Below are 27,460 nucleotides of genomic sequence, written 5' to 3'. Positions count from 1 at the left end.
TAAATTTACGACCTGACCGCATATGAGGGTATTTCAGTTCCATCATAGCGGGAAACAGCTGTGCATGCGCGGTATATCTGTCGCCAAAGCTCGAAACCGGTGTCGAAGTTCGAAGGTCATGTTATCAAGAGTTCATAAAATGAATATAGTTTAAAATGTCTTTAAACTCTAAAGGAAAAGAAAATATTTTTTGGCGCAAGTAAATTAATTCATGGATTAGTTATTTTGAGGGTGGAAAAAAAAAAAATCTACGAAAATCCGTTTTTAAAATTATTGCGAAAAATCCAAGAAAAAAACGTTCTTTGATAAAACGTTTCTTCTTGGATTTTTCGCAATAATTTAAAAATGGATTTTCATAGTTTTCTTTTTTGTCAAAGAACGTTTCTTCTTAACACGTGTTTCTCAATTTCCTGTACACATTGCGGAGAGGGATATTCTGGCCGATCCGTCGTCAAATCCCTTGGCAAATTTTCCCTCTGCTTTTTACATAGACGTTCTTTGGTCAGAATAATCTCCATGTATGGTACAGCGGGATTTGGCGACATGATGATGAGCAGTAAACGGGTCATTTTGTTCTTGGTGACAATTTACAAAATCATGCGAAGGCCGTATCGTATACTAGGATTTTACCGCAAAATCTTTTTTTTTCCTTTTCTTTTTAATAAATACCTTGTCATTTTGCAGTAAAATAAAAAAATAGTAATCAATCATCTAGGATAACCATGTAATATAACTATATTCGCTAAAATATCGTTGATTATTCTAATTAAATTTTTAAGTAATTATCTTTATTTTTATGTTATTCATATCATTTAATGTTGCTTCTTCCCTCTAAATTTATTTATCATTAGTAAATAATATTTCCAAATTTCAGGAAATTTTCTCTGGCATAATCCTGAAATTAATTCTAGCAGTATGATGACATCACGAAATTTAATGCACATATTTTTTCCTTATGTATGCTGCGAAATAAATATAAAATACCTCAACTTAGTAAAAAAATATCATTAAATAGATTTCTTTCTTTCGTTTAGCTGCAGAATGTCTGCAAAAAAGCCTTATTTTATTCCAGATTGGGCAGATTCTAATCTCAATCTTCAGTGGAGAAAACAACTCCTATTATAATTATAGTTGTGTTTTCAAGTGTTAAGGTGCCTTTTAAGAATACACCTCACACAAATTAAATTTACCTAAAATCTAACCTAACTTTTAGCATTGCATTGTGATTTATAAGAACCGGATTAGCCTCGTGTTGAACTGGGGATGATCATGAGTAATAATTAAATAAAATGTACAGTTGGTTATCCAATGTATATATCTTAAATTTTATTAAGTTTTTTAAGCGAAAAAGTAAACAAAATTATCAAACAAAGTGTACCAAGAATAATTAAGAATAAATGTCCTCTGGGATTTATTGAATAATTAAGTGAATTTGCTACACAGTACAAGTAATACCATAATTAATTTACCTCTTAGCACAGCCAACGTACATTACGCGGATAGACGAATTTACTCGAAACACACCTGGAAAACCTGGAAAAGTCAGGGAATTTCATTCTCCTGTTTGAGTGGCAACCCTGTTTTAATTATTGAAAAATACTTCCTATACACTAGCGAGCAAGTAAAAAAGTATGGATTACTTGCAGAATATTTTGAAATTGGTTTTATAACTGTTTTGGTCTGGAGATCGAAGATTATTTACGATGAAAAAATATTAGTTTTTAAAGTTTTGTTATTCATGGATAGCACGCCAGCCCATCCTAGCAATTTAAATCATCCTAGTGTTAAAGTGGTTTGTCTGCCACCCAACACAATTCTTTAACCACTTGACCAAGAGATAATGGAAACATTTAAAATTTGTTCATATTGTACATCTGAAGTGATTTTAGAAAAAAATTGATTACAATTCGAATTCCACAAACTTGGAAAGAATTTTTTAATACCAAATTGTATATCTCTTAAAGAACTCAAATCTTTGACCGACAAAACCTGTTGGAAAAATTTATGGCCAGATGTCATTATTACAGCAAATTCCATTATTACAGATTCTAATTAATAGAATTATCAAATTGTTATCATTCTAGCAATGAAGAAGAAAATTCAGTACAGACTTTTAATGTGCCCAGAGCAACCTTAAAGTTTCTAAGATATAAATAAAGGTTTACAAATAGCCAAAACATAAGAAACACATTTTATGAAAATTTATCAGTCAATAGAGTGGCTTACAGAATTAAAAATAATTTAAATAAAAAGTAAAGAAATGATTATCTATCTCCACGTTTTCAATCTTAAAATGATCTGGAGAAAGAACTTTTTAAATAATGATGATAACCATGATGAAATTGTGCATTATTCAAGTGATGAATCTGTACAATTAGTATTAACAACGCAGCATCATTGAAACTTATTTGGTAATACTTTCCAATAGTGAATAAATGTTAAATAGAGAACAGGATATTTTTATTGAAGTTGAATAGTACTAAAATTATTTCCCAGTTATATCTTTATGGACTTCTGTAAAATAAGCTCCTGTAATTTTTTTTTTTTTTTATTAACCACTACTTTTTTAAAACTGTTAAATCAGAGCCAGATTTACACTTGATAAGGCCTCCTATGCTGTTTGAGATATGGGGCTCTTTATAAGTCTGTTATACTGTATTTTAATCTTTTGGGGGCTCTAAGCTACAGCTTGTGTAGCTTATACGTAAATCCTACACTGATCTTCACTGTTCATGTATATAGTGTAAACAGGTAAATATGTATGCATTTCTTTTTCTAAGCAAAAAATTAGAAACTATATGAAAATGTTTCATTTAGCTTGCACGTTATATGGGACTGTTTATCATGCTGTGTGAGTATTAGTCACAATAATGTTATAAGTGGAGTGATAATGGAATAAGTTCAAATATCAGTTTGGGTTTCACTCATTCAACTTTGAATTTTGATCCTTTGTGAAAGTGGCCATTTTAAGAGGTGCAGATTTTATATTAGAAATGCTGGCCGCTTTCATGTGATTACCATGAAGAAGGTTCATTGTATTTTCTCCCTTATTGAGATCATCAAATTTCAGACAACTGAAACATCTTACTTAATTGCTAATCTGAGTAGTCTAATCCAATATGTTCCAATTAATATGCTTTATGATGCACATTGTTTATAACTTTGATGCTGTTATTTTTTTATGTATTGAAAGAGTTTATTTCTGTTTTAGCAATGATGATTGATGGCCAAGATGTAACTTTGTTAGCATCTATGGCAAAACTAAAAGCTGGAAGACTTGCTCGAGAAGTTACAGATAAGTGTCTTCAATTTTGGGGAGGTATGGGTTACACTTCTGATGTTAACATTAGTCGTGCATTTAGGGATGCACGACTTATATCAATTGCTGGGGGCAGTGATGAAATTATGTTAAGTATTATTTCCAAATTTATGGGTACATTTCCCAAAACAAAGTGATTCGCTTAAGTGTACTTTAAATTATTTCTCTATAGCATAATGTAAGACTTGCTTTTTATTTTATTTTTCATGGTAAAATTATTGAAAACAACTTTTCATAATGAAACAATATACCAAAAACATAAGTGTTTTGTATATTAAAGTGGGTGAAATGTTAATGATTAATCGGTGCCTTAAATATTTTACAGATTGATTTTAATAATTAATCATTTATAATTATTTTTATTACTATATTGTAAACAGTATAATTCCATTTTATAAAATATATAATGTATAGAAAAATATTTTATAAAATATTAATGTATATGTATGATTTGAATAAATACTTATAATATGAATTTGTGTATTTTTATACATAATTTGAAACAGCAGATAAAACAATTGCAAAAAATTTTATTAACTAAAAAAATATTTTAAAAATTTGCCATTTCAAGACAGTTTATATACAAGCTCACACCATTCTTATATACAAAATATGAATTCACAGAATTTTCATATCTAAAAACATCTGTTTTCACAAGGAAAAATTCTGGTAATTTCATAATTAAAAAAATTAATTTCAAAAATCAGAATACATCTACATAGATTTACAATTAAATTTAACAAGTATACAAAATATTTCATGTTGTGAAGGAATATTTCTGTGCACATTATGCATATGATTTTCAAAACTAATTTGTGCTCAGTTGTAATTTTTATGTGCAATCTGAAAGAGCATTTTAATTAAAAAATACTCATAAGTAATTTGTAAATCTGTTAATAAAAATAGTTTTAAATAAAAGTTCTGTGGGTTAATTTGCTAAAATCTGAAGTTCTAGGCAAGAGGAACTCTTATCTAATTCTACACAGAATTTCGTGTTATTGCTTAAATTACAGTAAACTATTTACAAAAGACAATGACAAGGTAACTTATTTCCACCAAATGCAAAATGTTCTTATCTTGTATGTATTAAAATTATTTTAATTGTTAATTTTTAGCTAAAATGTTCGATTTTTTAAAGCATTAAAATTATGACAAATCTTATAAATATGAAATTGCATCTTTAATATTTCGTACACTTGTCCTTATTAAAAACTGGGAGAAGTATTCACTCTGTATATTAATATCACATGCTTTTTCATCAATTAGATTTTTGATGAAATTTGCTCTTTCAATATCCAGCCATCTATGTAATATGTTATCAGTATCATCTGAATTAGAAAATGCTTCAAGAACTTTTGTAGCATCCCACAAAAAGCATTCAAATAAAGTTTTTGTTTGTGAAAGTGAAACAGCTTTTTCCTCTACTAAAAGTGAAATTGCAGTTTCGAAAACTTTTTTAGCCATGCTTGATGAGAATTTTGTTGCTGATGAAGATGCAAAATCTTCACTTGTTTGAATTGACAGCATCTGAAATATTAACATTAAAGCATACTGGCACAGTGATATTTTACAAGAATCAGATGCATAGTCATTTTCATCATAGCAGTTATCAGATATGAATACCAATGTATTGAACTTGTCCTGTTTGGTTTTTGACAGAATTAGATTTTGAAAACTAGAATCCATTGATTCAATACCTTGAGCTTGTAAAGATTTTAGGAATTGTATCAATTGTAATATTATGAAACATAACTCCTTTTCATTTTCTTCTGTTAGAGGATTGGGTAAACTCTCTGTGAAGCTTTCAATTGTTGAAATGTTTGATCGATCCAAGACCAAAACAGTGGCAGGCATAGATTCCAATTCAATATCAGTAGAGCCATCTAATAATTCACTAGGTATGTAATCTGTAAATTGACCGAACACTGGATATTTTGATTCATAGATTTCATTTAATCTATTCTGTTGCTGTTGTACAGTAATCTGCAATTAAAAAACAAAATTAAAAATTAAAATAATTTTTTTGTGAAGCAATCATTTAATGGCTTGTAGTAGTATAAAATGAAAATTAAGAATTTGCACAAATGTTTTCAAATAAGTACTTAATAATTCTTGTTAATCTTTTTTTTAAAAAATAATCTTATTTAAAAAATGGTATGAAGTATCTTTCATTAAAACATAGCTCTCCAAGTATTTCAGATTTGCTAACATGAAAATATATGACAAGTGTATTGCCCCTTTTTAAATAAGGACCATTCTAATATAATTTAAGTAGCTAATTGTATGCAGAATGTTCCAAAACTGAGTCACCAAACATTAAAAGCCCATTTTGTAGGCTAAGGTAAGCAATATATATCACATGACTAGCAAGAAATACTAAGTTTATGAATGAAAATACATTAAATATTGATTAATAACAAGATGCAGAAATTGGCTTTTCAAGCTGAGTAAAAAAGATTTGTAAATAGATGGTACTGAGCTCTTTAAATTGCAATGAAATAATAGGTGACATTCTGATATGCAAAATGCAACAGAAGGCCTGTAATAGACTAATCAGTGTAAAATTATATTGTCAGACATGCTTTAAGGCTAGCTGTCATAAGGAGCACATAAAGAATGCAATAGTAGGGGCACCAATTGGTATCTGCATACCCTACTATTAAAATACTTGAATATTGATGCCAGTTAATGTACATTTCATCTGCAAATGAGCAAATGACTGTTTGAAGGAAGCAACACTTTGTATCAGAATTACATATCCTAATTACAGGTATGCCAATAAAACCACATTCTAATGAAGGCTTAATGAAGCTCATGTTCATGCACCACTGCATCAGATGAAATTCATGGCATTCTTTGGAAGCTTTGAACATTTATATGCTAATTTGTGATAGAATGCTACTGTGCTTGTATCATTGTTGATGGTTTGAAATTTAAACACTTACTATATAATATTACCATGCATGTTTTCTGTTATTTATTTCATTGTACTACATTCCTTCTTGAAGGTTGGCATGTTGTACATGCACTAGTCTTTTCATCCTAACTTTTAAACTGTTCTGGGTATATGTTCACAGAAAACGGTTTTTTGCTTACTTCATAATAGCACTGTAGAATGTTTTTTACAGCCTGCTGACTAGATTATGGGGCACTCAGTATAGCAACATTAACTACCACAAAACATTAACAAAATTATTTCCTGATTATCTTTCTTGATTCAACCTTTGGTAGAATTGCCTATTTTTGGATTATTTTTTAGTATATTCATGTCAATAAATAACCCACACAGGCATATACAACATGCATACTGATTTACACACTTTATAATTTATTGGTCATTTTGCTAAATATCTAAATTCAAATATTGGCTATCTATATCTTGTCATATTTTTTATATGCTTTTTATTGTTATTTATGATCAGAACCCATGATTTGTAAAGAAGAACAATAATGTTTTTCGCAATGAGTTGCCGACTTTTGGTAGGCATCCAGATAGTTAGAAAGTACTATTAGTTTTTTCATTAAAAACAAATCTAATCACATGTGCTATTTAAAAAATTCTCAACCAAAATAAAACATGGTCAATCACTTTATTTTCCATTATTAATCAAAGAAATATTTTTTGAAGTAGGTATGTTTTCTTAATGTAGATGCAAGTAATATTTTATATGAAATTAAATCTGATGGCTAATTTTTGATTTCATAATATTTAAGAATTTTAAAATTTGTTAAACAAAAACTCATTTGAAATATTTCAAGCTTTTCTTTCTTGATATTTTTTTTCTTTAAAAATGATGTACTAATTTATTTTTTCCTCCTCCAACTATATACTTTTTTTTTTTTTTTTATTTCCATAAAATATTTAACCCCAGTTAAATGGAACATAATCATATAAGGAACAGTTTTTGCTTAAACCCAGTTCTCAAGTGAAACAAAAATCCTAGTAAAAATAAACGTTATGAAAATATACAACAAAGAATTTTAGTTAAAAAACTTGCAATATAGTATAGAAAATAACTTACCACTAATGTTACACTGCATTCAGGATATTTAGGCATAGTTGCATGATATGCAATTTTCTCACCAAAAGCAAAAATGGAAGATGGCTCACTTGTATCAATTTCAAAATCAGCCCATTGAAATTTCGACTTTGGTAGCTCGGCTGACATATGTTTTCTTCTTTTCAAAGCCTACCAAAAAAGAATTTTTTCATGTGGAAAAAGCTTTTTAAATTTTTATTTATGAAATTAAAAGTAATTTAACGGAAAAGTGAAATGATTTATTACAACCTTCCTTTTATTATTAATTAAAATTTTGATTCAAAATAACCAGCTAAACTTAAAGCATCAAGTAGAATGTTGACTAAGAGCCAGAGTTTAAAGTTCTTTTTGCAGAAAATTTTTAAATCGAACCCGCTTTTTCTACCTTTTATGGAACTGAATGTAAAGGGATGATCCCTGTGTTTGCTTTCATTAAGCAAGAGTGGATAAATAAATTAGACTGTTTAGAATATGGAACTTCCAGCCTTTCGTTTCTTCATATCAAGACTGATGATTATTTTTTGGTGCTTGAATACGAAGAATTATTACTATAAAATAACACTGAAACAACTTTAATCTCAAGGGTTCTGAACCTTCTTTTTCATGGCTTGGGTCATAATTTTAAGTATGGGCATCTCCCATATGCATATGTAATATACCTAAATGGAATATTTATTTGTAGTCTACTAAAAGCTAATAATGAAGTGGAAAATAAGGTGAATCATGCAACATATACACAATGATTTTAGCATTTAATTTTTTAAATTAGTGATAAACACTTTGTTCTTACCAACTATAAAAGGAATGCCATTGGTAGCATCAAGTCATTAAATTTTCATGTGGAGTATGTATATTGTTGCGTGCGTACGGGTTCGTTACGAAATGAATGCACATGTCCGATGAAAAATGAACAAAAATTTATTATCATCACAACAAATATGCTTAAATTTCCTCAAATATTCGTGCAGTATTACAATATCTCACAGTAGTTATCTTTTAATTACTCAAACGCTCAAGAGAACTTAATTCAAAACAGCTAGAGAAAGATAATCCGCGAATTCAACAAGAGCAGTTTTCTAAACAAACTCTTAAAACAACAACATACTAACTAAAATCACCGACTAAATTGAGAGGTTTTCCTCCTTTTTATAAGATTTTTAAATCACGCGCAAGAACTTTCTCGAAATCAAAAAGAGATATTTATTTATTTAATGTTAAATGCACGTGCTCTTGTATTTTCAATTTTCCGGCTTAGCTTTCCTTTAATATTCGTCACGCGTTGCACTGCCCAGGAAATAAAACCATTTAATTTACAATTCAACTAACATTAGCTATTTAAATACCAAATCCGTAATACTGCCCTCTTCCCAAGGACTGCACGTCCCGGGCAGTACAATCCTTGGACAGGAAGCCAAACTTACAACTGTGGCATAAATGCAATGATAAGCATTACATTACAATAATAAACAACATGAACAATAAATGCAATAAATAAAACAAATCAGATGCTATCAAATACAAATCAAGTACTAAATATACATTTAGAAACAAAAAGGACCATGGTCTTACACTATTTACAATTATTTACATTACTTACTATGGCCATTACATTTACATTATTTTAATGTAATAATTATTTACATTACTTACTATGCCATAGTAATGAGCTAACCTGTCATAATGAACGACTTTATGTTTAGAGTTCGAAGACTCACGGATCCAAACCACGACGTCATTCAGCCTGTTTAGGACTGTGTGCGGACCATCCCAAGGTGACTGTAATTTAGGCCTGACTCCTTTTCGTTGAATCGGGTTCCACAACCACACCTTGTCTCCTTCGTGGAATTGATGTTCAGTAGCTCTTGTCGTATCGGGTCTTCATCTTCTCCGTCGCCAAGTTAACTCGCTCTCGTGCAAAGTTGTGCATCGCTTCAAACCGGGCCTGGAGATCTTGAATATATTCCTCAGGCGATGAAGGAGCATCTGGAAGGCGATTAAACAGGCGGTCACAAGGCAGACGAAGGTCACTACCGAAGAGCATTTGTGATGGGAAATAGCTGGTAGTCTAGCATTTCTTTTCGACCCTAGTATGATTTCGACAGCTTCCCGAGCTGGGTCTTTCGGACAAGGTGTCGGCATTTCCAGGTGAGGATCCCTTCTGAGGATGGATAGTTATGTCTTCAGATGCTGAAAGCAGTTTGTTGTTTTTGAAGTCTAAGGAAAAATTGTATTTCCTTAAAAAGTCCAGTCCGAGTATGCATGGATCTGTAATATCCGCCACATATGCCGTGTGATGGTAGGCGGCACTTCCAAACGTGATGTTCACGTTTAACTTCCCAGCTATGTCGATTTTGTCACCAGACGCAGTCTGAAGGGTAACACAGGATGGCGTCCAAATAAGTTTATCTTTAAACTGTTCAGCTAAATCTTTCCTAATGATGGTAACATTAGCTCCTGTGTCAATGATCATATTGCAAGGAATTCCATTGATATGCCCATTGATGGACAGTCTGTTACTGTTGCCACTCTAGAAATCTTGAGTGCTTTAAAACAAGGTTTTTCATTATCTGGCAACCTCCGTTCCTTGATATGGTCATTAATTTGTTTCCTGCGTCGTTGCTGAGAAATGGTCTCGATTTTCGTACCCTGGGGCATTTTGCAGTTCCTTCGTACATGGCCTTCAGCTCCACAGTTCCAGCACTTTAGTTTCTTGTCAATCCTTTACTTGGCATTTAATTGTCTGTTTAACCCGCCTCTCTTATTTTCCGTGCTCTGGGGTGTTCTGGAGTTCCTTCGTATGTGGCCTTCAACACCGCAGTTCCAGCACTTTAGGGTTGGTTTTTTTTAAACGCTTCTCTCCAAAGCGCAGCTCCAATGCATCGGATAGAGCTTCAAAGTCTAATCTCTGGTTTTCGGGAAGAGTCTGCAGGATATCCACTGCGTGTTGGTGCGTCTGCTCTCAAAGAAGCGGCAAGATGACAGGCCTTAGCTTGGAAATCCCATCCATTTGCTTCCGCCAGTATAGAAAATTGCACCTTATATACTTGCTTCCCATCATATGTAGATAGCTAGGAGATCTTCCCATCATATGTAGATAGCTTCAGGAAGGGACGAGTAGGCATAGATAGAAATTTAAAACCTTCAGAATTGTTTCCTGCTGTCGCTATGTATTTCTTTAGGCTATCAACTTCTTTCGCTATGGCAGCAGAAACCCTGTCATCAATTTGTTGTTCAACATGTTCTTGGACGACATATACTTTTTCTTCAATTTTTTTTTCGATTCAATGTTGCATGGGCAAAACTCTTCCTTCGATTTGTTGCTCCACAGCAGAAACTCTCTCTTGAATTTCTCCAACGTTATTTTCAACGGTGTCTATTCTGCCTTCCATAAAATCAAATTTGTTTCCTATTATGCAGGTAATCTCTTCCTTAACAGCTTTCATCTCGTTTTTAACAGATTCTTCCATCTTTCCCTGACTAGATTTCATCTCCTCTTTAACAGGTTTCATCTCATCTTTAACAGAATCTTTCATCTTTTCCTGTCCAGCATCCATCTTTTCTTTCATTTCTTCTTTAAATGATGCTTGGCCAGCTTTTCTTGGAACGCAGCAAAAGCACTGATGAGCTGCGTCAATTGTTCTTCCATTGCTCTTGTTATTGGCATTCAAACCCCACTCCTGACACCAAAAATTGTTGCGTGTGTACGGGTTCATTACGAAATGAATGCACAAATCCGATGAAAAATGAACAAAAATTTATTATTATCACAACAAATATGCTTAAATTTCCTCAAATATTCGTGCAGTATTACAATATCTCACAGTAGTTATCATTTAACCACTCAAACGTTCAAGAGAACTTAATTCAAAACAGCTAGAGAAAGATAATCCGCGAATTTGCTACAGTCAACAAGAGCAGTTTTCTAAACAAACTCTCAAAACAACAACAAACTAACTAAAATCACTGACTAAATTGAGAGGTTTTTCTCCTTTTTACAAGATTTTTAAATCGTGTGCGAGAATTTTCTGGAACTTTCTCGAAATCAAAAAGAGATATTTATTTATTTAATGTTAAATTATTTTCAATTTTCCGGCTTAGCTTTCCTTTAATATTTGTCACACGCTGCACTGCACAGGAAATAAAACCATTTAATTTACAATTCAACTAACATTAGCTATTTAAATACCAAATCTGTAACAATATACAGTCAAAAGTCGTTAATCCGGACTCGTCGGGACTTCGGCGATTCCGGATTATCGATTTTTCCGGATTATAGATATTCAGTTTAAATCTCGTAGGATGGCATGCAGAAATTCTAAAATTGAAAATATGAAACCGTAATTTATGAAATAAAGAACAATTATGATCTAAAGGGTATCAAAAGTTGCAAAAAGAAAAAGCTTAATATTTATTTGTTTACTTTATTAAACATTTCTTTCAATGTAAGTTGTTTAAGTTTTGCTTCGTTTCATGTGATAATACTTTCTCTTTAATTCTATTAAACAGACATAATTTCTTGTTCAGTTACAAAGTTCCGCTGTTCAAGTCCTATAATTGCTGTGTCGAGAACACCGACTAATTTGTCAATCGAAATTTTTTTGTTTTCAATAACCTCTGTCACTTTCTTCGCTATCGAAAGCGAATTATAATGACGAGGAACTTGTTTTAAATCATATCAAAGACGGAGCATATCGAGATGAAATACTACATTTGGTAAGGAATTATAAGCCATATAAAATAAAAACATCTGCGCTGAAGATAAGGATAGTGCTGACAGATCAACTTCCAATTCATTACGCGTCCGCCACGGTGATCCCCCCGCTGAGCAGCGTGAAATTGAAAACAGATTTCGGATTTCAAAACATACTTTCGCTTTAGATCCTTTACATATTAACAAATATATATCGGAAATTCTATTTGATATATTCGAAAGTTTAAGCTTACTTTTATAAAATTGCTCTTACAGTCTGCAAAAAATAATAAGCCGGATCCAATTCTAAAATTAAGGAACAACGCAATCATCAACATTAACTGAAATATATAATTAGATAATTTTAGCTTATACGTCCGTTATACATAAAATGCGCACGCGAAAACGTATTCTGCACTTGCGCACACTCATATGCGCAGTCGTAAAAGGTCTTACGCGCACGCGCAAACGCCTATGCGCATGTGTCAATGCGGCGCATGCGCAGAAAGTTTTTAGTTTTGAGGTCCGGATTATAGATCATTCCGAATTATAGGTGTCCGAATTAACGACTTTTGACCGAATTATTTTTTTCCCTTTAAAATAAGACTGGACTTAATTAAGTAGTTCATGTTTAGTATCTATTTTAAGGATTCTTGTAAAAAGCATTTCCTCTGCGAGTTGATTGTTATCCACATACCTTACCAATGAAAGTGCTTCATTGCTTATTAAAATCGATTCCTTAAGTTGCATTGTAAACTGTTTCAGTTATAACTGAGCAATAACTTGATCTGAATTGAAAAGACCCACCGAATAATGATTATTGGAGGTGTTAAGGTAACAAGAATCAGAGTAATATTAGCAAAAGAAAGGAAGCTTGTTTGGAGATAAACAAGTCTGAGTTAAAATAACATGCCGGATATCAGTTGTTGGAGGTGTTATAAGTAAGAAATAAATATTATGCTGATTCTTGTTTAGTTAACACCTCCAGTAAGTTAATTTTCTATTTCTTCAGACATTTCATAAATGTGTCTGGATATTGTGAAAGTTAAACATTAAAAAAAAAGTTGTAAAGTAAAAGTGAAAAAGGGGTATGGCAAATTAATATTTTTTAATTTATTTTTCAGAGGGATTTTCTGCTGCTGTGTTGTTCCCCCCTTCCCCAGCAGCCATCACTGTTTGTAAGTACTTGGGGAATATAGTAGAACAATAACGTTCAATAACAGACAATAAATTTCGCTATAACGATACAGATTACTCACTATGGATTGAAATCTGTACTTCTGACTGTTTAATTTTTTCCTAGATTAGTTGAAGCTTAATGTTTCTTTTTTTTTTTTCCTTCGAGAATTTTTTGTAGGCAGAAATTTTTTACTGTTAACCCGATAAAGTTGCAGAAAGTGTATGTATCTTCTAATAGCAAATTTCTGAACTTTTCTATGACGCGAGTTTATTATTATTAAATTAATTTGTTATCCCTTAGTTCATATTGTGGATCCGAAAATGCAACTTTTGTCTTGTGTACTTCCTCAAAGCTTCTATGGACCATGGCTGGGGAAGGGTATTTTAACTTATTTCCTCTACTGATAAATTTCTTTATGTAATTATTTTAATGCATTAACAGTGAAACTGAATAACAAAAAAAGAATTACGAGGGCTATCCAGAAAGTAGATTACGTTTTGGAATAAAAAAATAAACAAAGTATAGGAAACAAATTTTATTATATACAGATGAAAGCCACACTCAAATACTACTTTTCTACATAGTCACCATACAAATTAAGGCATTTATCGTAGCGATGTACGAGCTTGGAAATTCCTTCGTCGAAAAATTCGGCCGCCTGCGCCTTCAACCACTTCGTTACCTCTTCTTGCAGCTGTGCGTCGTCATCAAAACGCTGCATAGCCAGCCACTTCTTCATTGCTGGGAATAGGTGGAAGTCGCTCGGTGCCAGGTCGGGACTGTACGGCGGATGAGGAAACAACTCCCACTTAAAAGATTCAAGAACTTTACGAGTGACATTTGCCGTGTGGGGCCGGGCGTTGTCGTGAATCAACAAGATCTTAGAGCTCAACATTCCTCTGCGCTTGTTTTGAATTGCTCTTCTGAGTTTTTGGAGAGTTTGGCAATACCTTTGAGAGTTTATTGTAGTGCCTCTTTCCAGGAAGTCCACCAAAATTACACCTTTTCTGTCCCAAAAAACAGTCGCCATCATCTTCCTTGCCGACATTGTTTGCATGCATTTCTTGGGTTTTTGGGGAGAACTTGTGTGCCCCCACTGCATTGATTGCAATTTCGTTTCACAGTTCACATGTTTCACCCATGTTTCGTCACCAGTAACGATGCGATCGAGTAAAGAGTCACCATCCTTATGGTAAGCGTCCAAAAAGTTCAACGCTGCAGCCATTCGCTGATTTTTGTGGTCCTCTGTCAAGATTTTTGGAATCCATCTTGCACAAAACTTGTGGTAACCAAGCTTTTCGCTGATGATTTCGTGCAACAAACTTCGCGAAATTTGTGGAAAACTCAAAGAAAGTTCCGTTATTGTGAAATTTCGATTTTCACGGACTTTAGCATCGACATTTTCGAGAAGTTCGGCGGTCACTATGCTGGGTCTCCCACTTCGATTTTCGTCGTGAACATTGGTTCGGCCATTTTGAAATCTTATGACCCACTGACGCACTCCACCTTCAGTGATAATGTTGTCCCCATACACTTCACGAAGCTGCCGATAGATTTCTATCGGTTTACAGTTTTTTGCAGTCAGAAACCTTATTACTGAGCGCACCTCGCAGGATTTTCAATTAACGCAGACATTTCAAACCGTCACAGTATCTGAACGGAGCACAGCACGAACCTCTCACTAGCACGGCTAGATGCAGACTGAGCTGCGCAACGCTCTGACCCCAAGATGGCCGCACTAGCCCCGCCCCTAGCGGACACAGACGGAAACGTAATCTACTTCCTGGATGGCCCTCGTACAAATAATTTTAAAATGACACCAATTAAAGTGGAATTAGTTACTTTCCAAGCCCAATGTCACCAAGTTGTTTTAGTTAAACCTCTGATGGTCATCAACGTGTTCAACTCGCATTCCAGTTATGCATTGCAGTGGGTGTAAATAAACCAGCTCACACTACAAGTTCATGACGGAAGATGGTTTTTGTGCATATTTATGAGAAGAAAGAATTACTTATCTCACACCTTCCAAAGGGTTAATACTTACACATGAATTAATATTCTGATATGTTACAACATCTGTTTCTTATAAAATTAGATATTAAACAGGAAAGAATAAAAATACATGATATTTATGCTATTAACAAGAAATATTATAACAACATTGATAATTACAAAAACTTTTCATGCACTATGGTAATATCAATTATTGATTAAATGTACTCTGAAGAATCTTTAAAACATAATAATGAACATATCACAATTCTTGTCCTCTGCACTAAAGTTAATAAAAATTGATTTTTTTTATTCTGGGTATCATCTGCCCATTGTTTAATGCAATCTGTATAAAATAAAATTAAAAAAAATATCCATGTAATTTGTATATAAAATAAGTAGTTAGAATTAACTATAGGAAAATTCAATAATGCTTTCTAAAGCAAAAAATAATGCTGAAAAATGCGTACCTGATTCACTAATTTGACTATGAGCTCTCGATTGAATGCTGTTACAGCCAAGTAACTATCTTCCAGTGTTTTCCATGGAGTGTTGTTTCTTGCAATGCCACAAGATTGAGGTTTTGTGTAAATGGGTGGCGGTCGTGCAGGAGCTTTGGTAAGTGGGGAGTGTTTATTTCGAGAAAGCAGGGGTTTAGATACTTTGACTGACTCATCTTCTTGACTTGAAACAGAGGTTTTAGTCTGTGACTCTGTTAACTGCCCATCATGTTCCAAATTTGGTGTATCCACTTTTTGATTAGCAGAGACTTCTTCCACAACAGTGAGTGACAAATCTGATACTCTGGCATTATCCTGTCATAAAAAAAGTTAAATGATATTCTATTATGTAAATTTAGAACTGAGTTTAATTTATAAAAGTGCAAATCCTTTTTAATTCCTTGTACGAAGTAAAAAGGAAGTATTGTAATCGCGAAAAGTTTCAGGCAGCATATTTCAACGAAAATATCCATTTTGACTGCTATCGAATGCAATTTAACGATGTTTTTGCGCGATATCTGTACGTAAGGACAGAATAAAAGACTTGTTTCCTCCAAAAAAAAAAAAAAATTATAAAACTGCTTTAAAATTAATTCTGAAGAGAATTTTTCGTGGCCTCTGTACGAACGTATGTACGTACATATCTCGCATAACTCAAAAACGAGTAGCCTCAGAACGTTGAAATTTTGTATATAGAACTGCTATAACATGTAGATGTGGTAACATGTAGATATTTTGGTTTCAATCGCCCGCACCAAACGTGTATAAATATATTTATATATATATCCACTCTGTTACCCGGCTCAGTGATCTCAGTTTCTTTACTCTTATATGTTTGTAAATTGTACATTTTTTGCTTTGAAAATTATTGGTTAGGTTAGGTTATTTAATTACGGCAAAGCCTCGAGGGCTATCTGCCTAAGAGGAGGGATGCCTTCGTGGAGGACTTTCTAAGGGAAACTGGCTCGTATACACGTTACACGTGGGGAAAACCACGAAAACACCCATGTAGCCAGCCCGTTCGCGGGATTCGAACCTCGGACCGAACTACCAGTGTTCAGCGACTTTACCACTCGGCCGCTGGTGGGCCTGAAAATTATTGAATTATGTTGTTTTTATCTTCCGGTTAAGGCTTTTATGCCTTTAGTAAATCTGTGTGCAATATCTTTAGAATTATCAACAATTTTATAGTTGTTTAAGTGTCGCTAAGCCTTTTTTTTTTTATGGCGGTCATTGTTTACATTTGAAACAGCAAACCAGTGGATTTGTTGCCAATCTAGATAAACTTAGCTTCGCAACAACAAAGATAACGGCTTCATTTATTATTGCCAATTAAATCATGCTTAATCCTTTCTGGAATTTTTTCGAGGAAATAAGTGTTTAAGATTTACTTCGTAATTTTTAATATAGATATTTTGAGTTTTTACGTATTTTTGCCTTCTCTCAAAGTGAGAATTGAAATAATTGAATGAGAAATGCTCAATTGTCTGTGAAAAACTGTTTCTTTTTTGTTTTGCTTAATTTCTTTTATACATCATTCTAGCTTTATTATAGTATTTGAATAGAACATGGCAACGATTAGATAATTCTATTCTTTAAATGATATAAATTTTGTGCATTATGAGTTATAATATGAACGAAATATAATACTGTTAAGTGAATCTAGCGCCAGAGTATTGCTATGGTAAACAAATACTAGAGTGAATTTTAAAGAATGCATTTATTCTATTGTGGTTTATGCGCTGTCAGCAAAATAGATTTAATTCAATCCAATAAGTTTAAATGAAATGCAAGTAAAAATGCGTATAATTTAATATTCCGTACAAGGAAGTCATGTGGTGTACACATCAGATTTTTAATTTCAATTCACATAAAAATGGCACAGCAGTGGACATTTAAGTTAATGAAGAAATTCCCATTAATATTTTACACATTAGTCTTATAATAATGCACTAGCCTCTAATTTCAACAGTTTGTGGACTAAAAATAATAATGAATTTGTGTTGCATCAATGAATGCATAAGTTTATATTACCAAAAATTAATGCTCATTAAAAAAAAAAAAAAAAAAAAAAAAAAAAAAAAAAATGTTAGCTTTCTATACTCACAATGAATGACTCATTCATTGTTTTTTAATTACTAATTTGATTAAAAAAGTTTAATTTAAAAATTGATACATTTGTGTAGACTGCTTTTTTATTCTTCCATCATTAGATAAATATTAGGGGGAAAACAAATCAAAAATAATACCTCAACATAAAATAATCTACTCTTCCTTTTACCTATGTCTACACCAAAAGATTGGTGATTTTGCACCTGCTACACAATCTTTGGTGGTTTTGCACAGTATTAAAAAATGATTCACTTGATTACTATTTTATTTGTAATTAATTCTGATATGCAGGTTGTTACAGCATGTAATATAATAAAATAATGCAAATTTAAAGAGTTAAAAAAGTCTGGAAATCCTATCAAGAGAGAGAAAATCAAGAAAAATTTCAAAAGTTAGGAATCTTCACATCAATGACATTCTGAAAAAGGTTAGCAGAACCGTTAAAAATGTTATAATGCTTTTCTTTAAAACTACTCTTTCTTTTTTTTACATGTAATGTGAGATATATGCATATATAAATTCATATAAGAATAAAATATTGAACAATAACAGACAACTTTTCGCAAGTGTGTTGGAAACTGCCATTAGCTGAAAACATAAATTCAGATTATGATCACCAACATGTAATGTGTTAGAAGTTAAATGTTAATAATTTGCTTTATTTTGTATATTTTGCATTCATATAGAAAGATATTTTACTAACCACAGACATCTGTAAAGAAGAACTTGAAATGTCATCTCCAGTTGCTGATTTTATATTTACTTCTGTTATGACCTGCATTTTAAAATAGTTCCTTTTACTATTCAAATAATGATACAATTTAAATGTTAAATTAAATCATCGGCATAATAATACAAATTTTTTAAATTATGATCAAATATTTATGCTGAATATACAAAATGTTGTTCAGTAAAACAGAGTTGAAAAGTACTGATTTTATTGATTCCATTTTGTTATTAATATTTCTCAGATTATACAATACATGCAAGTGATACATATCAAAAAAGAATTATAAAAGTAGGTGAAAATTAACTTTACTTATATTGATTTCAAGTGCAATTTAGATTTTTTACGTACCTTAAAAGTTAATAATTATGTAATCAAAAAGGGCATTTTAAATGTGTTATAAGAATATACAGTTTCATCTAATCTTTAATAAGATTATATTGCATGATTTTTACAGCATATAAACTTCTTAATTAAATTAAAATCTTAAATGAATTGACTCCAGTTACGCATGTTGTGAAATAAAATGTGAAATATAATATAAAACCAAACAACTCAATGCTTAGATGCATGTGTAGTGTTGGAAATGTTTTTTAGTAACTACATCAATGCTGCAATGTTTATAATTACCTGATAGGTACATCAGGTATAGAATATACATAGGTATAAAATTCTGTTTAATGGATTAAACAGAATTATATCAATTATATATTATTAAATAAGTAAAATTTAAATTACTAAGAACAATACTTTTTATGTTCAATTTTTTTAGTTATCATTTGAAATATAAATTAAAAGGATTTTAAGTTATGTAGATTGACAACACTCTAAAAACTGGCTATTTGGCAGATCATATAGAAGATCTGTAATAGTAATAAATAAGTAGGATACATGGATGATGAATGATATGATAGTCGAGCTTAAAAACTTGGAAAGGTTTTGCTAAAAACACTTTTGACATCAATGGTTTGGTTTGCTTTATTCGATTATGGCAAAGCATTCAAAGGCCATCTGCCTAAGGGGAAGATGCCTTTGTGGAGGACTTTTTAAAGGAAACTAACTTCTAAGTCTTACATGCTCTTATGCATGTTACACATGGGGAAAACCACGAAAATGCCCATGCAGCCAACCCGTTCGCAGAATTGGAACCTCGGACCGAACTACCAGTGTTCAGCGACTTTACTGCTCGGCTGCTGGTGGGCTCTGGCATCAGTGATTCAATACAGAATGTAAATTATGTAAAATATTAATGAGAATTTCTGCATTACCTCAAATGCTTATTTCTGAATCTGAAAACATTTCAGATTTAAATTATGTAACTACATAAAATATTATTTAAATGAATGTTCTTAATACACAATTCTGCAACACAACAAAATGCTACATGAAGTATTTGAAAAATAAACTCAAGTTAATACTGTGTTCAGTATGCAATAAAAAATTTTATGTTGGCCAGAATCTGATAAGATATTTAGTTAATTTGTTGTTTGGATACATGTTACATTGGCAGCAACTTTTAACACATTTATTTACATTTGTGGTAACTTTTACTAAACTGATTACTATTTTAATGTCTCAGAGATGCTAAATACTTTTTTAAAAACTTATTAATACACTGTGTTTAATTATAGCATGCATTCAAAAAAGTGGCTACGGACTATATAAAACTTTTCAACTTGGTCTTTTTAAACTTTTTGACTTTTGCTTCATATTGTTATTAGATTACTTTATGCTACAAGCCATTTTATCATCCATGCAACATGCAAAATATTATTATCATTGAATAAGGCATAATATTTTTATCTTTCACATGGCTCAGCAAACTGCCAGTTTCCAGAGTGTTTCGTAACAACATAAAAGCATATAATTGATCTTAGATATAAATAGCACAGTCTTACATGCTTCCTGGAAAATCAAAGAGCCAAAAGTATTGCCATTTGAGCTAGCATAAGATCTCTAATTTGCCATTTAAATTATATTTGTATTTTGCTCAATGAAGCAAATTAGAACTAATGTTCATCACAATATATAAACTTTCATCATAGAAATTGAAGGGTGCATAAAAATATGTCAAGTAATTTAAAGCTTAACTTATTAAGAAAAATTAATATTTATTTAGAATCTATATTTTGATGTTCAGTTAAACTTACAGAAGTTTGAGCAATCAAAATTTTACTATATGCATATCTTAATAATTTATGCTTTTATTTTACTAATTTAATAATGCTTATATCATAAATGATACGAGACATCCAAATGAAATTTGTATAAACGTTGCATACTAAGGATAATTATTAATTCCTTCAATTTAAAAATTAGAAAATGAACTAAAATAAAAAGACTAGTACTATAATATCTTGATAATGGTTTTCTGAGTAAGTTTCTTGACTATTAGATATTGCTTCATACATATTTGCTTCTTCATTGTTATTTGTTTCTGTTTTTGATGAAGCATCATCTTCTGATTTTGTGACGCTATCAGACAAACTGGACACATTTCTGCCCTCATCTATTGAGAAAAAAGAAGGATTAAAATTTTTAGGATTTGCAAAATATACTTAGAATGCAGAAAATGCATACTTTTCTCAGATGCATACAATAAGATAAACAAAATATACATACTAATAAAGAAATTCACATAAATAATATATTCCTCAACTCAAAGTGTTTCATTTTGCTTTGTTTCAGCTTTATAATAGTACAAAAATACTATGCAATTAGTAGAAGCTGTGCTTCAACCTTTGAAAATTTTTTTAGTCTTAAAGTACATGCTAGGTATGATATTTAGATGTCATAGCAGTCACAGGCAGGTATCTCCTTCTTGCTATGGAGAAATGCACACCCCAGTGAAGATGCAAATTGTATCATGAAAACTTAATATCATTCTGAAGAGCATTATGTTCCCTTTATCCCTAGAGTCTTCTATGAACTATTTTGGATTCAATCAACAGAGAATGAGAATAATAATTTTGTTTACTAAACAATGCCTGCCCAGCAAATATTTTAAATTTAATGCTTCATGCATCCTTCTAGTTCAATATGCTTTTATCTGCGTAAAATTACCCTATAACTCACATTTCCATAACTCATATTTTTCAGTCACAACTGCTACTTTAAAAATGGATATTCAACCAACATATTTATTTTATCAGCTTTTTTTAAATATTTGTAATTCTGAAATTAGGGGGTAAACTAATAATAAAAGTGCATTTTTACCATGTTGTTGTAGCTGATTTCACTTATCTGACGTAATCAGAACAAGCCCACCGATTTTATAGTGGCAAGGTGGGCAAGATTGTGTTTGTCACTTGACACAAGCCTTCACCACTATACAGGTACAACTTTGTCCAACCAACAATACAATTTTGTCCATTCTTGCCTCAATTTTGAAGGACAGCACCTCGGAGAATGGGTCTGAGGCTCTTCGACCCCCCTCTTCTCATACCACCAAACCAGTCGAGAGGACTTTCGGCTTGCTGTTTATTTTCACTGCCTCATGCTGCACAGACATTACACATTTAAAAACATCTATGCTTTCTCCAGGATTTAAACCGGGCCCTTCGGTGCAGTAATCAGTATTACTAATCACCATCCTGTCTGGGCAGCTACAGCATTGTATCACTGACATCCTGTTTTCAGAGAACAGAGAGATGAGAGATTTTATTATTATTACAATATTCAGTTTTCACAAAACAAATTAACAAGCTTGAGTTTTCACAAACTATGTTCCTACAGCAGTTGAGTCCAGCTACTGTTTTGGTTTAACCTTAAGTCCAGCTAAGAACTTTTTACGAGGAGAGAAAAATTTGTTATGAATAGTGAGCACTTTTGCTAAGGATTTTCTGCTCTCACCACATCAATCTTTGTCTGGATTTTGACTTTTTGTGATGACAGGACAAACAGGCAGATTTAATTCTGCCTTCTTTTTAATAAGTGATAAGGGTAATTAAGACACACTAACACGCCGAATAAATACTAATTCAGAAGGCAACAACAAAAATCAGCGTTATATTTACAAAATTTTCACAGGACTAGTTTCGATGGTTTTACCGAACCACCATCCTCAGCTGCAAAACCGCAAATAAGCAAGATAGGAAAAAATGATTATATAAGATAAGAAAGCCTCGACAAGAATAAGCAAGTGGCGCCATCTGTTCGTGAAACCATAACTAAAACATAATTTCTTTAAAGGCCGAAGGCAAATTTGGATTGGAATTAGGATCGTTAACTAGAACAGAAAGATTTTTATGAATGTGAAATGCCTCTAGAAAATCCAGTTCTCCAATGGAAGATGTTTTTTGAATAATTTTGGCAGCAGAAAAATTGAAAGTGTGGTTTTTGGACCAACAATGTTGAGCAACAGAAGACTTCTGTGTTTCCTTTTTTCTAACATATGCCTCATGTTCCTTGACGCGAAATTTTAAGGCTCTCTTAGTTTGGTCAATGTAAATTAAACCACACTGGCAAGGAATCCTATAAATACCCCAGGAATTCATACCCGGAATGGGGTCCTTGAGTATGGAACTCGGAATTTTATTGATGGGAGAATAAACAACCCGAAAGTTAAATTTCTGCAAAATATGTGCAACTTTATAGCTAATTGATGGAAAGAAGGGAATGACAACAGAATTTTTATAATCTCCTAAAACAAGAGTGTGCCTTTTAGTTTGTTGAGATGAGAACTTTTTAACTGCTTGATTAATAATGTTGGGTGGAAAGCCCCTGTCAATAGCTATTGCTTTTAAATAATTTAGTTCTTCATCAAGGGCTAGTTTGGAGGAGCAAACTTGAAGAGCACGGAAAACATAGGAATAAAATGAAGCTAACTTTTGTTTAGTCGGATGACATGATTTAAAGTGTGGTGGAAGGCAAACCGATGAAGGTTTACGGTAAACCGTAGTACTGAAGTTGGATGTGTTACGTGTGACCAGAATGTCGAGAAACGGAAGAGAATTTTTCTCTTCCGTCTCTCTTATTCCTATGTTTTCCGTGCTCTTCAAGTTTGCTCCTCCAAACTAGCCCTTGATGAAGAACTAAATTATTTAAAAGCAATATCTATTGACAGGGGCAATATCTATTGACAGGGGCTTTTCACCCCACATTATTAATAAAGCAGTTAAAAAATTCTCATCTCAACACACTAAAAGGCACACTCTTGTTTTAAGAGATTATAAAAATTCTGTTGTCGTTCCCTTCTTTCCATCAATTAGCTATAAAGTTGCACATATTTTGCAGAAATTTAACTTTCGGGTTGTTTACTCTCCCATCAATAAAATTCCGAGTTCCATACTTAAGGACCCTGTTCCGGATATGAATTCCTGGGGTATTTATAGGATTCCTTGCCAGTGTGGTTTAATTTACATTGGCCAAACTAAGAGATCCTTAAAATTTCGCGTCAAGGAACGTGAGGCATATGTTAGCAAAAAGGAAACACAGAAGTCTTCTGTTGCGCAACATTGTTGGTCCGAAAATAACACTTTCAATTTTTCTGCTGCCAAAATTATTCAAAAAACAGCTTCCATTGGAGAACTGGATTTTCTAGAGGCATTTCACATTCATAAAAATCTTTCTGTTCTAATTAACGATCCTAATTCCAATCCAAATTTGCCTTCGCCCATTAAAGAAATGTTTTAGTTCTGGTTTCACCAACAGATGGCGCCACTTCCTTATTCTTGTCCAGGCTTTCTTATCTTATCTAATCATTTTTTCCTATCTTGTTTATTTGCGGTTTTGCAGCTGAGGATGGTGGTTCGGTAAAACCATCAAAACTAGTCCTGTGAAAATTTTGTAAATATAACACTGATTTTTGTGTTTGTCTTCTGAATTGATAAGGGTAAGTTAGATTAAGAGCACTGTGTTCTGCCGCATTGATTATTGCATTAGACAGCCTTATCCACTTTCTCTTGGCTTTGCTAATAGGTGGAAGGCGGGAGACAGGCCAGAAAGAAGCCATCACTGAGTGGTCAGTATTCTTCATAACTGCCTGTCCCACACTTACCAGCGACAGACTTTAAAATTTACTTTAACCCAATCAATCAGATCGGGCCCACGGAGTCACCACTCCCAGTTCTTGACCTCATGGAGGGGTGTAGCCAATTATTTAAGCCTGACAATTGAATTGGTCGTCAAGAACGCTCTTGCCAACCGCTGCACTGCTATTGATACCTCCAGTTTGGCGACTTACAACCAACCTCCCTTGAACCAACCGTATATATTTTTCTTTGGAGTTTTGAAACCACCAGGCTCATGTTTTTGTGCCCCACAGAGTGCTACTCTCATAGTAAAATACTAAGGTAAATACACCCTGCGGAGGTTTTTTATGAGTGGTTGATTTCATGGAATTTTAATTCTGATTGGTAAAATTTGTTTACTGGTTAGGATGATACCTTAAAATAATTCACAATATTCTATTGGCAAAACTCCAGAATGTGGGCAAATTCGTGATGGAATTAAAAAATGTTACAAACATTGTAGATTTTGCATAAAATTATCAGTGCTATGAAAATTATCAGCTTTAATCACCAAATGTGAAAATTCTTTAGGCTACTTCTCATTGTTTCTTAAGTATGATTATCAACATCAGTGTCTTGTGAAATCTAGGTATTCTTTCTTTTGCAGGTATGGCTTAACAAGTGAGAAGTAGAAGCACTTACTCCTCTGTATATTTGTCTCTCTAAATACAAAAGCATTTTTAAACTACATTGCAGCTGAAGCAGATCTAGAGTGTCACAGGACCGATAATCATTACAGTTCGAGTATGTTATGCTATCTGAATAAGAATTCACCCAGAAATGCTCTAAAACAAATAAGAATTTGCAACATGAGAAGAAGATTCATTACATTTAAGATTACTAAGAATATTATGGCAGCCATAATATTCTTTAAATAATATTCTTTATATTATTTAAGCAGCCTCCTTACTTTTATATCTTGCTAGTTTAACTCATATTGAAATCACTAAATGTCATTCCACTAGATGACAAACTTGAAAATTTAACGCCATGCCTGCTACAGGTAAACCCAAAAAACAATTTCTATGAAAAACATTTAACTGTATTTACATGATTACATGCGGTACTTGACATAATAAATATATAGGACAGACTAAAAATAATCTTAACTTTCGAATCAATAACCATAGAGCTCAAATCAAAAAATTCAACGCACAAAAAAAAAAAAAAAAAAAAAAAAAAAAAAATAGCATTAAAATAAGTACACCATCACAACTTAATACAGCAGAATTAGAACACTTTAAACACCATGACTTCAACTCTATTCAACTTCAGATACTAGATATAATACCCAATCACAAAACACGAATTTTTCAGGAATCTCTCTATATACTAAAACAACGTTCACTTTATCCATATGGACTTAATACTTATATACATAGTCATAGAGTCTATTTTCAGCCAATTTAAACTCTACAGCATCAAAACGCAGAGAGGAAAAAGAGGAAGCAAAATAAAAAATAATGCGAGATTTTTATCCACTTTGGATACACTTGCATTGAAAAAACAATTGAAATGTTTTTTTGACTCAGACTGCTTTCCCAAGAAACTTCTCAACTGGTTACACTCCTGTACTAATAAATTCCTTATCAAACTAAAAAAATTCATTCAAGAAAGCTACGACGACATACAAATCATTAAAGACATGATTCTTGATTTTAGTCTTTTCAGACTCTCTAATAGTCTCACTCAACGCAAAATTTATTTTAAAGTCAATTTTCTGCATCCGCAGTTTGACAATATTCATTTCTCAAGAATCATCAGAGATTGTAAAGATTACTTCCCTGTAGTTGACACAATACCAATGATTGCATTTAAATATCAAAGGACCTTAAGCAACTTGCTTACTAACCACCATGAAATAGATGAAACTGCAGAATGACATTGTAAGACACCAATTTACAGCAATTACGTAGATTCTCATCACCAGCACATAATTACTGGCAACCTGAATATCATACAAAACCATCAACTAAAAACACTAATGAGTTATGGTACAAAATTTAGACCAGTCAGAAACATGATTACAAATTACTGTTACAAGACTTTCGAAAACAACATCAACGAATTTATAGTTAAAGCAAGCTATCAACTGAATTTACCCATAGATACCTTCTTAAAATGGAAAGCTAAAATTCTTCAACGCATATCCACAGAAATCAGTCACCTCAAATTTAAAAGTACACTGAATTGGTCGCAACTTACATCAGATATTAATAAATTAAAACAGCTTTTTACTATTACAAAAATAGATAAAGCAACTAATAACTTTAGCATTATATGAAAACAATTCTACACTGAGATTATTCATAAAGAACTTCTTAACGCAACTACTTATCAATTAGCCAACCTTACAGAAACATCTATAATAAACAGGATTAAAACTTTTCATAAGAAACTCAATATTACTTTCAATGCAAACTACAACAAATTTACTAATCTTTATGCGATTCCCAAATTCCATAAAACACCATTAAAATTTAGATTTATAGCTAATGGAACTAATAATTACAAGAAAAATATAGACTTATTTTCAATTCAATTTAATAAAATCTGTAAATTTATTTTCAATGATTGTAACACTAATCATAACTATTGCTGGATCATTCATAATAACACTCCTGTCATTAATACCATTCATACCATTAACATCCAAAACATTAACTGCTATGATTTTGAAAACTTATATACCTCACTTCCTCTAGAAGAAATCTATACCAGTCTACTTGATCTACCAAAACTTTTCCCTAATATACTCAATATCATGACTCTTGACAAATGGAAAACCTACCTAAAATGCACACTTTTTCATAACTACATCAAGTTTCAAAATCAACTTTTTAAACAAGTCAGAGGATTGCCAATGGGCTTACATTCCAGCACCTCGAT

General features: G+C 32.2%; 2 protein-coding genes across 5 annotated transcripts in view; one reads left to right on the top strand and one right to left on the bottom strand.

Annotated features, from left to right (window-relative positions):
• Positions 1–3,794, top strand: part of LOC118192456 (putative acyl-CoA dehydrogenase 6) — an 89,179-nt gene extending 85,385 nt beyond the window's left edge. For both annotated transcript variants that reach the window (XM_035363432.2, XM_035363431.2), the window contains one exon: positions 3,212–3,794. In XM_035363432.2, coding sequence (XP_035219323.1) covers positions 3,212–3,456 — 245 coding nt within the window. In that variant the 3' untranslated portion in view covers positions 3,457–3,794. The remainder of the gene's footprint in view (positions 1–3,211) is intronic.
• A 37-nt stretch (positions 3,795–3,831) lies between these two features.
• Positions 3,832–27,460, bottom strand: part of LOC118192455 (uncharacterized) — a 178,961-nt gene continuing 155,332 nt past the window's right edge. For 2 of the 3 annotated variants that reach the window (XM_035363429.2, XM_085826010.1), the window contains 5 exons: positions 20,909–21,069; positions 18,537–18,608; positions 15,692–16,036; positions 7,342–7,509; positions 3,832–5,302 (listed from right to left, as the gene is read on the bottom strand). In XM_035363429.2, the coding sequence (XP_035219320.1) occupies positions 4,478–5,302; positions 7,342–7,509; positions 15,692–16,036; positions 18,537–18,608; positions 20,909–21,069 (1,571 nt within the window). In that variant the 3' untranslated portion in view covers positions 3,832–4,477. The remainder of the gene's footprint in view (positions 5,303–7,341; positions 7,510–15,691; positions 16,037–18,536; positions 18,609–20,908; positions 21,070–27,460) is intronic. The other variant, XM_035363430.2, reaches the window with a different exon arrangement.

The sequence above is a fragment of the Stegodyphus dumicola genome, chromosome 1 (genome assembly GCF_044657685.1).
Source record: "Stegodyphus dumicola isolate Sdum_Otavi_A_Nest chromosome 1, ASM4465768v1".
NCBI lineage: Eukaryota > Metazoa > Arthropoda > Arachnida > Araneae > Eresidae > Stegodyphus > Stegodyphus dumicola.
Note: the sequence above shows the minus strand (reverse complement) of the source record. Positions and strands in the feature narration are given on the sequence as shown.